We start from the raw sequence: 15,073 nt of genomic DNA, 5'->3' as shown, positions 1-15,073 counted from the left end.
TTGATGCGATGGGACCATGCCATGGGAACTTCATTGCGCAATCTCACACAATCAACGTCAACAAGAATCTATGGTAAGCCAATGAATACTGTATGGGGTGCCGAGTGTGGCAGAGTAACCTTTGCACTCAACTGGGGAACAAAGTGCACGTTTGTCATGACGTAGTGTTTATATTTTACCAGACTGAGCACTGCACGAGAAGCTGAGTGTATGCAGTATGTGCGTAGTCGTTTGATTGTGAGGTGCACGGTATACAATGCAATGCCCGGTTGCTCTGCTCTGGACCTGGGAACTCAAGTCGTAACACCTATTTTAGTGTTAGTAAGTTTGCTTCAATTTATTTATATACCATTCTAAAAGAAGCATGTAGGATGAGGATCTAGGCATAGGATAAATGAGATACATGATGTAATGTAACTGAACTTAAGGTCAGTGAAGTAGAGTAAGCCCTGCCTAAATATTAACTGTAAACTGCATGCTGTCCTCTGTTGTTGTGAACCCTTCTTTTTCACTTTCAGCTCAGCTCAGTGAAGTTTAATTTTGTCGTTGAAACCAAACGAGTGGAAGCATTTAGAAAATTGAGAAACATTTTCCAATAAATTACATGTAACACGTTAGTCTAATAGTAATACTACAGTAAAATTTACTAGTTAGTAGTACCAGGTATTCCAGTAGTTTTCACAATCTTTATTGATGGCACTTTCATCAGAGACTAGGTGGCATAAATGAAAACAAGGGGCCTACTATCAGAAGTGAATAGACAGGACTCGATCTACATATGATTCAGGAGGTTGGACACATTGTCATTGGTAAAACTGGTACAATAATAAAGTGGTATATCTGCTGATATGATGGGCATGAGGTCATGCACGAGTAGGTGAGTTTTCGTACCTACTAGAAATCTGCTTCAAATCACTTAAATCAAGTGCTTGTGAAAAGTGTGATACAAGAATATGATCTAATGGAAAGTAGAGCATTGTTCCTGCCTAACAGTTAGTGTTTTGTCTTGTTTTTTAATGTATATATAAAGCAGATTTATGTTGCTGGTAAATCCGCTTGTGAGACAAAAAACAATACATAACACAGCCCATGAGTCTCTTAGCAGAATTAAGTCACTGTGCACGGTGGGATGCTTCATGGCGTCTCTGGTTCGGCAAGTGGCCGTTGTGAGACTACAGTACTTGGTAGGCTTCTACAAACATGCAATCCTTTGTTATATTTTTGTGCATCCATACTGTCTCTTTGCTAAATGTACCGGTGTTTATACTGTGTTTAAAATTACAGTGTTCTGTGTGGCTTTGCCCTCATAAATTATATTCATCATGTAGATGGGGCGATCATCCATTGTATCCCTGGACGGATTCTTTCACCGCATATGAGTCGCCATGTCCATCGAACGACAACTGAGTGGAGATGATTGGGTGGCTATACAGCCTGACCCCTTTGCTACCTCCCAGACGAAGTCGTCCCGTCTTAGCTTCCAAGTCCAGTGGATTGAGCCGTCTCACCTGATAGGAATTAGGTGTCAGGAGGTTCAGTACAGGGTTATCCCGCGGACACTTAGCAGTAAAGTGCCCTCTCGCGTTGCCAAGCAGACTCACAAGGCTAACACAGCCCACCAGAATGGTATCTCCAGGAAGAACTCATCATCTAATGGGGTCAAAACTTCTGGTGAAAGTTGGGAAACCAAGATGACAATCAACAAGTTGCAATATGCGCATGAGCAGATGTGTCTTGTGAATTCTTCACTGTCAAATTACCCTCCAAAATTACCCTTTGACCCCCGAGGTATCTGGAGCTGGGTGTATACTATCCAGATTCCGGACGATTTCAGTGAGACACTTGAGGAGTACCTGGGCATAGCCAGTGAAATCTGTGGGCACAAACTGCTAAAGGACACCCTCTTTGACGCGGGTATGGGGATTGAGAGCTACGTTGAGAATTACGGCAAACTTCGGCAAGCTGCTTACGAGAGTGACGCAGAGAAATGGAAGGAAAAGCTGAAACTCTCGCACCAGGGACACGCCTCCGTGAAGAGGATGGTGGAAATGATGTCCCTGTATGACCAGGAGGATGGCATCCTAGATGGACTGCTTGCGGCAGAGGCAGAGCTCTTCAATCTGTACCTTCAGCCGTACTTGGACCTGAGGGAGGTGGCATTCAACCATCTCCTTCATCTACAGGAGGTGCTGGAAGACCAAGTTTTGGAGGAGGATGAGGAGGAGGATAGAGACCGGTATACGATGGAGTACAGTGAATGGCAAGAACAGTATGTAGAATCCATTGATGCAGTCAACAAGCTCAGGATCAGATACTTTGAAAAGAGCATGGATACAACAAAAGGTACATACACTGTAGGCTTCCTGTATGACACAGGTTAACTCCAATTCTACTTATAGTTGCCATGCCAAGAGCTCCAACAAACTAATGCTTTTAGACTGATGAGTTTTATTCAATATGACTAAAAGATAAAACATAAAATGGCAAGTTGAAATTCTATTATGGTGCATTCCAAAATATACCAGATTTATTCTCTTCACTCTTCACTTTCCCCAAATGAGCCAAAATGAGGTTTGACTGTACTTCCAGTATCATTGATTACATGCTTCATAACAGAGTTGTGTAAAGGTTTACAAACCTCTTTGATTTTACCAAGAGTTTATGAGGTGTAATGATTTCCTTTTCTATGAAACACTAGTACTTGCAAGTAACTATGAGCTTGCCGAGCCTTTAATGAATTTGCATCTGAGCCTCATACTTGAATACGATCTTAATTATTTTGAGAAGCCTTTTAGAACAATTCTCCTTGAGTGCACCCTGCCATTAATGTCATTCTACCAGCAATGGCAGTGTACCCACACATTTGTAACTAGGTCAGTAGCGGAGTACTGAAGATATTTTTTGCACCTACTTAGATTTGAACCCAGCATTTCCTCTTCAAGCATTCCACAGCAACATCCATTATACTATGTTGCTCCCACATGTCTTGCCCCCTTATTGCCACAGCCGTCATCAAGCAAATGAGCTTGGACAGCGAGAAGTTTGGCAAGGCATCTTGGGAAGCTGGTGGCGAAGAGCGCTTGCTCAGACTCCAGCAGACGTTGTCTCAAGATAATGTGCAGCTTCTCCAGTCTAGGAGGGACAAGTATAAGCATGAAATTGGCAAGATAAACCAGGAGGTATGATGTGTGTTGCAACTCGGTATGAAAATAAACAATATACTTCAAAAAGATATGCTAACTTTCAATTTTAAGGTGACAGTAACCATGAGGAGAGAGAAAAATTGCAGTGAAATTTAAAGGAAATTTGATTAAAGTTTGCTTTGCTCTGCAGGGGAGAGTTTGATCTAAGATTTAGCTTGTTTTTTTTTTCTGCTGATGGTCAAAACATACAATTTTGTGGAAATGTAATAATTATAATACTGATGATGATGATGATAATGATAATGATAATAATAATGATAATAATGATAATAATAATGATAATAATAATAATGATAATAATAATGCTGATAATAATGATAACAATAATAATAATGATCATAATAATAATGATAATAATAATGATGATAATAATAATAACAATAATAATAATAATAATAATAATAATGATAATAATAATCCTGATAGTGATTATAATAACGATAAGATAATCTTTATCAGGGGAAGCCTCTTCAGAGGGACCTGCCATTATCATTACCCATTTATATATCTAGGTCAAGAGAGACACTGCAATGGGTAAAGTCATCTTATCCGAGGATGTATATGATTGGAACAACCGTATTATGTCAGGACTAAGTAGTATACAAATGATGCACAGGATAGAGTGCGTTAGTGTTCACCTCGTGCATGTTTCACAATTGTAAATACCCTCGAGTGCACTATACGCCTCCACTAACGCCACGAAATAATCCTGTGCATCATTTGTTTTATAAAATGGGTCAAAAATTCGAAAACTAACAGCATTTTTCAGCGTTTTTCATGTACCTTTGTGGGTCAAGACGTCCGAAGATGTTCGTCCCAAACATTTACGCACGTCGCACTCGGAAATCCCGCACATGTACAATGTAAGTATGATGGGGAGTTGGGTTTCCGGACACTTAAGTTCCCGCATGAAAACTTACTTATTTTACATAGAATATGCACCCTTTACCTTAAAGACTTGGATAGACTCCTCATATAGGCCTACTAGACAACATACTTTGAAAATGGCGTGAGAATTAACCTGCTAAATCGTTGGATTTGCCCTTCAAAATGACTCCATGTACGCGTCCGGTCCCACAACGCTTGGTCTACTGTACTGTACGTATAAGAGTATACGTACGCCACACATGTTATGCACAAGGGAAGAAAGGCCGGCGGCCGGCAGCCCGAACTAGAAGTTGTTTACAGGATTGACAGCGCGTATGCATGCAATTCAAAGGAGCCGCCGCGCGCACAGATGATTGGCAATAGGATTTAACACGCAGTGCAATGGGACTGAGTAATCAAAGCACATGTGACTCATTTCAGCGCTTCCTATTGGCTACATTCTTGAACCCATTTTATAATGTTTTTTACTGTGTTCGCCCTACATACCAGCTGGCTTGCCTGGATGAGGGACCGGGGTTCAGAGAAGAGGTGGAGCGACTCCAGAGCAGGGCTTCTGAGCTTCAGGTGAAGCTGTTTGACACACAGCTCAGTATCCTCCAAGACCAGGAGATGCAATGCAGCAAACAACTCAAACAGCTCCAGGCAGAAATACAAGGTGAGATAGTCCTGCACTGTCCCACCAGCAGTTTGGTAGTAGGGTATTAGGGCAAACTCTCTGTTTTGTGGAAAGGTTCAGGAAATTTGTGATGAGGTATATAATCATATATATTATATCAGAACTGGTCTATTTTCACAGCATCTCAGTATGAGAGAGTTGATTTTACACTATTGTGAATCAGGTTATCACAAGATTATGGAATTGCTGCTTTTTAAAAAGATGGTAATGTTGCTTGGCTTGTGTGGTATAATCAACTTAAAGCTTCTTAAAATTCGTAGATTATCTGGAAATGCAAGGTGCAATAAACACTTTTATCATTTACTTCCAGAAATAGGAGTGAAGGTAGAATCTCTCTTGTCTACATGATCTGAAGTTCCTCCAGTTTTGCTTGCAGATGTGAAATTTCAGCAAATTGCATCTGTCAGACCATTAGACATGCTATGTGTAAACTTATTTCTTTTGTGTTGCATTATATTGCAATTCAGTGATAAATGCAAAGCTGCCTCAAAAAAAGAAGAAAAAAATGAAAGAAGAAGAAATAAATATATTCCTGGTGACTGGTCATGAATTCGACTTTGTGATAGTACGTTTAGCCCAGGTGAATAAGTGACCCAATACAATGTAGTTTACAGTCACAACACATCTAGACTTCCCAAATTATTTTGCAAAGAACGTTTGTTGCCAAAACACCTGTTATCAGTGAGAGTAAAGCAATCTTGTAGCAAATATACCAAAGCAGGCAGTAAACAGTGTGTACATGTCGTCCCTTGGGCGACAAGACCTCATATCTACAAAATGTCAAATGTTCAGAAGAGCAAAAAAACAACAACCCCCAAACATGGCAGCCAAAGCACTGTATACAATGGGATAGACATTCCTTTGACATGTGGTTGCTTCATTTTTTGGGTAGGACATGTAGGATTTGGACAGGACATCATTTAACTGATTTACTGACCATTAATCCAAAAAAGTAATTTTCACCAAAATTGCAGATACAAGGTCTTGTCACCCCAGTGACGATATGGTGACGATATGTGAGTTTGAATAGAGTGTTACTAAGGAGCTGTTTTCTACTGTTTGCTAGTTGATAGATTATATATACTTCACAACAAGTGGTGATAAATGTTCATGTTTAAGGAAATTTGGCTGTGAATCACTGATGACTGGCTAACACTGAAGTATAATCCAAGCATCGGCAAAGCTAAGATTAAGGCATAATCAGAATGGCAAAAGTTGTAGGGGAGTTGGTATTGCTGGCATGTTGCCGAGATTGAGTGACATTAAGAGGAGCAGTTCGTTCTGTTCTTTCCAATTTTCTCTCTGTGACATGGCAGAGGCTGAAGATAACGTGATGTTCTTTGATGCTGTGGAGAATGTTGAGGATCTAGAAACAGAGATGGATGCAGAGGAGGAGGGACCAATCAGAGAGGAGGAGAGTAAGACGCTGGAAGAGAAGTATGCCAGGGTGAAGTCCCTCCAGTCTCGGATCGCTCGCATCGGCAAGCGGAAGGCACAGATCAGGAACAATAAGGTTTGGCGTTTGCTCCTCTGTAGCACCTTTTACGCAGGCACATGAACACAACAGTACCACAATGCCAGGGCAATGCCTTTTATACGATTACTAGTTGAGTATCAATCAGCAAATAAAGTAAGCTGTTGGATGTGTTTTCTAGTACAACAAAAAAAAAAAAACTTGAAAGGTTTATAGGGAGTAGTTTAAAACTATGATCCCAGGTAAATTTCTTCACTTACTAACTAGTGAAACCAAATTAGACAAAGTTTGACAAATGCTTCCCTTTCACACTTAAACAAACTTTGGAGAAATTAATGCTGTGTACACATTAGATTGTTTTATTCATTTGTATTCCCCCATGATGCAGCAACTGTGTCAAAGGCAGAACCAGAGCAAACATACCAGGAAGAGGAGAGAGGAGGAAGAATTTCAGAACCATCATAAGGTCCAGCTTGTAAGTACTATACAATGTGACTTTCCTCGTACATTAGATGGTGCTGAATGGGTACCCAGAAAATATTGTATGAGTCGAGGACACGTACTGCATGAGTCAAGATACATGTAAGTGCATTGAGTGGCCCTTTGGAGAGTTATAGTTTTAGTATTCCTTGAATTAAGCCTATGCAATATGATTGATGTTTGTGGAGTAATTAATAAACCCCTCTTTCAGAATGTCATCCATTTCCTTTCCAATCCGTGGCTGAACTTTTTAGCTGCTGGATATTACAGTACTCTCCGCATAATCGGGTAGGCTCGGGCAGAGCGTTTCTTATCCGATTAAGCGGAGTACCCGATTAACAGAAGAACACGTCTCATTCACAATTGACACACACAATGTGTATGTACATGCATTTTACACTGCACCAAACACCTACACTGTATGCTTAACAAGCGTGCTTGCACGGCACGTTATACATATCTTCCAATAACACTTGCTCAGTCACGAGCAATAATTTACAGTCTTATATGGACAAATACGTCTTCAGAAAACTTCGTCGTTTGACTATAGACTCCTCGCTAACACGCAGGCGTTTTCCGAAATGAACACATCTTTTTGCGTGCAATTATAGTCACGTAGAACGTCGGGTTACTTTTCGAGAAGTGACTGCATGGGGAATAGTAAAGTTATGAAGCTGGTGCATGGCCTGATTTTCGTTGCAAACTTCAAGGGAGGAGCGCAAGTGTGATCAACTTCTGTCTGTCTATGCAGTTGTGAGTGCCAGCCACATGTGTAATGTTCGTTTACGTGTGGCAAGTCGGTACACATGTGTTTGCATGTTAAATCACTCCCCAAATGATCGGTCTTGTTTGCAAATTAAGTAGAGAAATCGATTAGCAGTGGAAAATTTGACATTCATGATTTCTTAAAGTGTTTATCTACGATAAAATATTGGTAAAAATTAGATAAGAAAATTATTTACCCATTTATGCGGAGAGGCAGCCCGATTATCGGGTAATTTTAATGTGCATTGGAACTAATTTTGAAATTACTACCCATTTAAACGGAGTACCCGTTTAAGCGATACCCGATTACGCGGAGTGTACTGTAGTACCTGCTGTACTGTATGTATGTGAGTTTGTGTTGCTCGAGACATACAATGACTCCACGAAATGACCAGCATTTGTATCTTTTTAGATAATGCGATAACTAACGAGATAAAGAGATTTCTTGTGTGTTTGTCAGCTTGTTTTTTTTTTAGCTCACCTGAGCCGAAGGCTCAAGTGAGCTATTGCGATCGCTCTTCGTCCAGCGTCCGCCGTGCGTAAACTTTTACATTTTCATCTTCTCCTTGAGAACCCCTCGACCGATTTTCACGAAACTTGGCAGGTAGCATTCCTAGGGGGATAGGATCTCAATTTCTTAAAGTGGGCACCATACCCCACCTGGGGGGCCCCAGAGGGGCCCAAACCCCCCAAAATTAAGGAATCTTTAATAAAAGATATTCTTCTCTAGAACCAGAAGTGATAGAGCTAAGTTAATACTATGAATTAGTATATTGATGACTGTAGTTTCAAGTTTGTTCATGGTGGAATCATAGGTGCCCTCCCTTGGGACCCAAGGGAGGGGGGTTTGGAGGGGTCCTAATGGGGGCCCAAATTGTACATTTTCATCTTTTTCTTGAAAATGCTACGATGAATTTTCACCAAAGTTGGCAGGTAGCATCCCTAGGGAGAAAGAATCTCATTTCCATCAAATAGGCAACATGCCCCACTTGGGGGGCCCCAGGGGGCCTAAATTTGGACCGAAATTGTAAATTTTTCATCTTTTTCTTGAAAACCCTATCACTAATTTTCACAAAACTTGGCAGGTAGCATCCCTAGGGGGATAGAATCTCAATTCCATCAACTGGGCACCATGCTCCGCCTGGGGGGCCCCAGGGGACCCCCTTCCCCCTCCTGTAAGGAATCTTTACAGATTTTCTCTAGAACTGGAAGTGATTGAGCTAAGTTAATACAATGAGTCAGTATATTGATGACTGCTGTTTCAGGTTTGTTCATGGGAGAATCAGGGGTGCCCCCACCCCCTTGGAACCCAAGGAAGCGGGATGGGGGGGGGGGGGGGGGGGGGGCGGGTGTCCAAATGCGGACCTAAATTTTCATCTTCTTGCTGAAAACAACATAATGCATTTTCACCAAACTTATCAAGTAGCATTCCCATAGGGATAAGATCTCAAAGTGTTTGAATGGGCACCATGCTTTCCTTGGGGGCCCCAGGGGGTCCAAACCTCCTAATTTAATGAATATTAAATAAGTTTCCAATGTTCTCAGGTAAGAGTCTGCAGGAATGCGTGGAAGGTGAATTTGCGATACTCAGGTGAGCACGTGACCCCCGGGACTCTTGTTTTAATAGAAATTAGGTAACTTGTATTCAATTATAAGTACATGTATTCAAAGTTTTGTAGAAACTTAGAACTGTCACCATTTGATATGTACGATCATGACATGTTTCCCATCTTTCATTATGTCAGAAACGCAATGAACAGGCTACTGCTGAGGCTAGCAAGAAAGATTTCTTCAGTGCAGAACGGCTGAAGACGCTGGAAAGACTGAAGAGCTATAAACTTGTAAGAAGAGGTTTCACTATTGATTTACACATTAAGCCTTCATGCATACAGAGAAAGTTGTACATTTGTCATATAATCAAACATCACAGGTATCGGAATATACATGTAGGTCAAAATTGACTGCTTAGTAATTGGGGAATGGTGCAGGTGATAGCCATACTGGGATCTTTAAATGACTGACTAGTGTATTATCTTCTTTTTTCTTTTGCAGCATGGACCTGCAATAGTGTGTGCCTGTTTATGTTAAAAGCATACCTCTAATAACTGTCAGTACTACTGTTTATGAATGTCATCTATGTATTTACAGGTAGGTTTATTTGCCAACCCTTTACCTGATTGAAGTCACTTCTCATTTGCAGAAATACCCTTCACCCAAGACGATCAAGCCACACCAATACAAGAAGCAGAAAGAAGAAAAAACTCGACCAGGAAGTAAAGCCACCGCCGCCACAGACTCCAAGGCTCGCAACGATAAAACAGGCCCAGCGAGGAGGACGGTAAAGACAAGTGCATCACCACGAAAGACTACATCCTCCAGGAAAGCACCATCCAGTGCCTCTAAGGAGTCATCGAGGACCCCTCCTGCTCCGCCTCCTCATCCTCCACCGGAGTCTCCATCTCTGCCACCACCACCGCCGCCACCACCACCACCTCCCCCGCCCGCCCCTCCCACTGCCCCGCCCCCTCCCCCTCCCCCTCCTTGCCAACCCAACCAGGGCCACCATCCTTCCGTGTCAGGCGGAAGAAGGCAAGAACAGAAGGGTGCAGGAGAAAAACAAAATAAAGCACCAGCTGGCATTGACTTGGGAGCTATCTTGCAGGGTCGCCAAGCTCTGCAGAAAAGAGAACAAAATACTGAAGAAACAACAAAATCAAGTAAAGGTACATGAAAAAAAAAAGACTGCCTGTGGGCTTTTTGTTTGTTGTGTTTCTTCCCCTCTTTTTTTTCTATCACCATCAACTATTATAGTCCACTCCCCTTTAAAATGAACATGGTTATAATGATATTTTAGTTACAACAAAATGTGATTCAGGTCCCAAAATTTTCATCCGTGTATCTCTATAAACCGGTACTTTACTGTTTGTCTGTAGCAAAATTTTGATGTAACGACAGAAAACCACCAATCCTGAGGACTTTGTTATGATGGGAGTGCATTGTGGAATGACAGTGTATCATTCATGTTCATAACCATAACTTTTTTTAAAGATCTACAATTTTTGAAGCAAGGGGTGTTGTGGTGTGGGAGATAAGACTAGAGTGTCAAATAGAGTTTCCATGCTCGAGTCCCTTTTAGTGCTTACAATTGTATAAAAGATAGTGAACTCATTATGTCCCTGTTGACCCAGATGCATAAATGGTTATCTGGCAATTCTTGGGTAGTTCTGTGGTACAGCAATGGCAATATAAAAAAGGTTACCTGGATGAATACGACCGTAAAACCAATGCTTTTATTATTACTGTTATTATCATTACCATTGTCATTATTATTGTCTATAAATTTATCATTATCATTATTATTGACACGAAATGAATTACATGAAATAATTTGTGTTGTAAGTTTTTTGAAACACAATTATCAATATCATTACCTATATCATTATCATCACCATCATAAATGGTGTCATAGCTAAAATTTCTTTTGAAGCTGTTATTATTGTTGACAGCATCATTTCTTACAAGATGTTTCAATACTTTGACATTGTAGTCATTATCAACACTTATTGTTGCTGTCGTTGCAGTCGATACCACATTCATCATTCTTGTGATGAGTAGCATTCAGTAATAAATCATTCTTGTTATGAACATCATCATCATCATCATCATGGGAATTACTTCTACTACTAATAATACAGGGGAAACTCGGTATAACGAACACTGCTATAACGAGATATCGGTTATAACGAGGAAATTTTCTCGGTCCCAAATTTCCTTCCACACAAGTCTATGTAAAATGCTACTCTTATAGCGAGAACGGCTATAACGAAATAACTGCTATAACGAGATAAATTTTGTGACTTCCAAACAAAGAAAAACGTAGTAAATCAAACCTGCTATAGCGAGGTAAAGCAAAATGCCTTCGGTAAAGCTTTACTTCGCCTGTGCTATCATCTTCCGAGATTGTAAAGCTTGATGCGCCAAAAACTGTCTTGTACACACATAATCATTTTCTTCAGTGCACTCCAGCTAGCACTGCATGTTGTACGTGTGAAGTGTGTGTGTGCACGCACACTGATACATGCAGAAAATGCGGTGGGACGGCCATATGTATACATGACATCATCATGACGTTTAGAAGGTGTGAGGCAATCTGATGCTGTGATTGGCCTTCTACTTAGGGAATTCCCCGTCTTCACACACACGCAGTCATAATGTACATACAGAATGTGTCACATACACACACAGCATTGTGCAGACCATATTCAAGCTTTCCACGCAACACACACCCATACGATAACCACATACCAATCCACAGACGATCTTGATACAATCGCAAGCTATATAAATTTACAAATTCAAACATCTACAATTAATAAGAAACACATTCTTGATATTGGATTTCCTTGCCGAAAAACATCTTCTTACCCATAAAGGTGAGTAATTCCCTCACACACAATATCAAGTTATCAGTATTAATTGAAATATGATGGGTAGTCCCACATGTGCAAATTAATGTCTTTATTTTATGCCTTCTTTTATGCCTACTGATATAACGAGATATCGGCTATAACGAGGAAAATGACTCGGTCCCGACCATCTCGTTATATCGAGTTTCCACTGTACTACATTTTCCTCCCTGTTTTTATAACTTCTGCTACCATCACTTTTGTACTACCTTGATACCATGTTTTTTGGCAGACCCAATGATGGACATGCTGCACCTGATTCGCCAGGGGGTCAAGCTGCGTCAGGTCAAGGACAGCGAGCAGCCCAAGAAGGTCACCCAGTGGGAGAACTCGGAACTCTTCAGCGTCATCAGCAAACTTCGATCACAGGTGGAATCAGCCGAGCAGTCCGACTCCGAGGATGAATTCTCATGAGTCCAGATTCCAAGCCACAGCAGTTTTATTCATCAGAGTGAGGGTATATATACATGCATACATACACTCAGCAAAAAAAAGAATGTAAGCACTTTTTTGACTTCATATTTTTCATAGAGGATTTAGATGAAAATCAATATATTATATACCATATTAAAGGTAATTCAATTGGCTATCAAGCTAGTAAGATGATACAGAAGGACAATTTGCACATAACAAAAAAGTGGAAAACTAAAGGGGGGAAATAAGAATTTTCTGTCAACTCAAACTTCAAATGGCATAGGGAGTAATGTGCATAAGATTCTTCTTCACCCATTATTTTTTAGTCTTTATTGATCTTTTTGGCTTTAAAGATATCATAGAGATCACAATTTTATTTTAAAAACTTAATTCATGTTTCTTTTTGTGTGAAATTTGTTGTTTGTTCTTATTGTTATATGGAAGAGCACCTAAGCATGAATGGCAACTTGTTCAGTTTTGCAAATGTTACTTTTTTGACCTGGAAGATAAAAACAAACGTGTTCACTCATGCATAAAGATTCACTTTTTGTTGACCTACGAGGTTGATAGCCAATTAAATTACCTTTAATATGGTATATAATACAAAAACTTTTAGCCAAATGTTAGATGAGAAATATATACTTGAAAAAGTGTTAACTTTATTTTTTCGCTGAGTGTGTATTAACATTTCTTGTACAGTATGAAGTTGTATATTCGTGTATTTGCATTGCATTTTACTGTGTACCAACACAAATCATTCATCTAAAGCATTTATGCGGTGCTATGAGTAAAATTAATCCCCAACATGTTCTTCAAATGTCCATTTAATGGCCTCTGAGGTTTTTTTTTTTCATTTCTCATGTAAAATTTCCATTTTATTTCTTGAATAAATTTGTGTCATTTTCTCATGTAGCAATGTTTGTCATCATACTTAAATAATACAATTTTATAACCCATTGTTCTGCCCCAACATCCAAATGTTGAATTGTTAAATTATTGATATGAGATAAGGGCTTTTTTATGTATTGAAATTGATTTGGTAGGATAATGCAAAAGGGACCAATGTAACTATATATTTAGATCATAACAATTTGTCAGATTATGTCAGGTGAATGATTAATTACATTTCTGACAAAGTAATACCTGTATAGCCATTACTCTGATAATGTGATTTAGAGACTATGACAAAGGCCATTATTTCAATCTTCAATGAATCAATTGGTATTGAAATAGCCAAAACTCATTCCCCAATATTTTTCAAGGGTTAGAGAACATAGAGTGCTATGTAATTTGTAAACATAAATATTACACAATGTGGAAATATTTTAGAGGGATGGTACAGTATTGGTGGAAATTAGAATTGGGCCATTAACTTTTTGTGAGGTACCAAGACAACACTTATGATATAGTACAGAGCATACCATTTTAAGAGGAATTTAAAGTTAATTTGATAAAAATCGGGTTTGGAATGACTGAAACATCAAAAAACAAAGTAAAACAAAGCAATCGTAATAAAGTGTGGGTCCCAAACTTTATTAGAATTGCTCTGTTTTGGATATTTCAGCCATCTCAAAACCAATTTTCATCAAATACATGTTGAATTCGTCATGAAATTACATGCTCTTCATTTTTTTCATAAGAGGTTTCTCATTATCTTACCAAAACAATGTTAGAAACTTGAAATTAGGTCTCAAGCAAAACAATACAATCCCTTTAAACTCAAAAACTTTACACTCAATTGAAAACCTCACAATTCTTTCATCACTATTGAGTCTTTTGTTTGGCAGGTGTTGTTCATAATAGGTGTGTTTGTGCAGGTTGGCACAATGTACATGTACATTGAATTTGCTGTTGTAGACTGGCAATACTGAAAGTGATATGCAACTGAAACTATAAGTTGGAATGCTAAGCTGAGTTGATTATCTTTATTTTATTTGAAATTCAATGGTTAAGAGTGAAATGTAGAAAAATTTGGTCTCAAAGCATTTTCCTCCTAGAATTCTATGCGCAGACATGCATGTCATTTTATTGAAGAATATCATGGTGGGCAATTTTTCTGGTGATGTCAAAATCATGTTGAAGATCTCACCAGATCGGTAAGTGGTAGCAACTTCATCATTTGTCTAACTTTACAAAGGCATATTTAGTGTTCTTGCTTTTTTTTAGGGTGTCATTTCTTTCATCATGAGATCATATTACACTTTTACTGGTCAAAGATCAGCATTGTATGCTTTAAATGTATAGAGATCCTTTACTTATGATGTTTGACCATAATGTTAGATTATGTGTTCACTTTACTTTTACAGTTCACAAAAATTTAATATTACATATGTAAGAGTGTAGTCCCATCTTCATGAATTTTAGTATCGAGTGCTAACACAGTGAAATAAGTGGATAGTAACAAATTGGTGTGCATGTTGGAAATGTTGGGCAATGTTTCATACCCCATGGTGTTCTAATATACATATACATGTACCTTGTTTTTACTGCAAGTGGGTTATTGAGCCTTCTTGAGGAGGTTTGAAAACCCGCGTAAAAAAGCAGTTTCTTGTCTGTTTATACTGCGTGAGCTAATTTCACTCAAAGCAGGCCCTAGCAGGCTGTAGGAGTACTGACTGGCTCTGTTTTCATGGTAACCGAGTTCCCCTCTGATATGCAGCACCGGCTTTTGAATTTCTTACATAACTGCAAATGTGATTGAGCATGA

General features: G+C 39.3%; 1 protein-coding gene across 1 annotated transcript; it reads left to right on the top strand.

The window, feature by feature from the left end:
- The first annotated feature begins 248 nt into the window (after positions 1-248).
- LOC139710977 (junction-mediating and -regulatory protein-like) lies at positions 249-12,410 on the top strand. The gene is made up of 9 exons (XM_071622893.1): positions 249-317; positions 1,329-2,343; positions 3,007-3,179; positions 4,581-4,746; positions 6,084-6,280; positions 6,630-6,716; positions 9,232-9,327; positions 9,687-10,209; positions 12,185-12,410. Exons 2-9 carry the CDS (start codon positions 1,386-1,388, stop codon positions 12,364-12,366), a joined length of 2,382 nt encoding a protein of 793 aa, XP_071478994.1. The 5' UTR covers positions 249-317; positions 1,329-1,385; the 3' UTR covers positions 12,367-12,410.
- Positions 12,411-15,073: the final 2,663 nt, after the last annotated feature.

This window comes from Diadema antillarum, unplaced genomic scaffold, assembly GCF_040938485.1.
Source record: "Diadema antillarum isolate AM-2024a unplaced genomic scaffold, OU_Dant_1.0 seq00001597_RagTag, whole genome shotgun sequence".
Lineage (NCBI taxonomy): Eukaryota > Metazoa > Echinodermata > Echinoidea > Diadematoida > Diadematidae > Diadema > Diadema antillarum.
The sequence above is the reverse complement of the archived record's forward strand: the minus strand, read 5'-3'. Positions and strand labels throughout refer to the sequence as shown.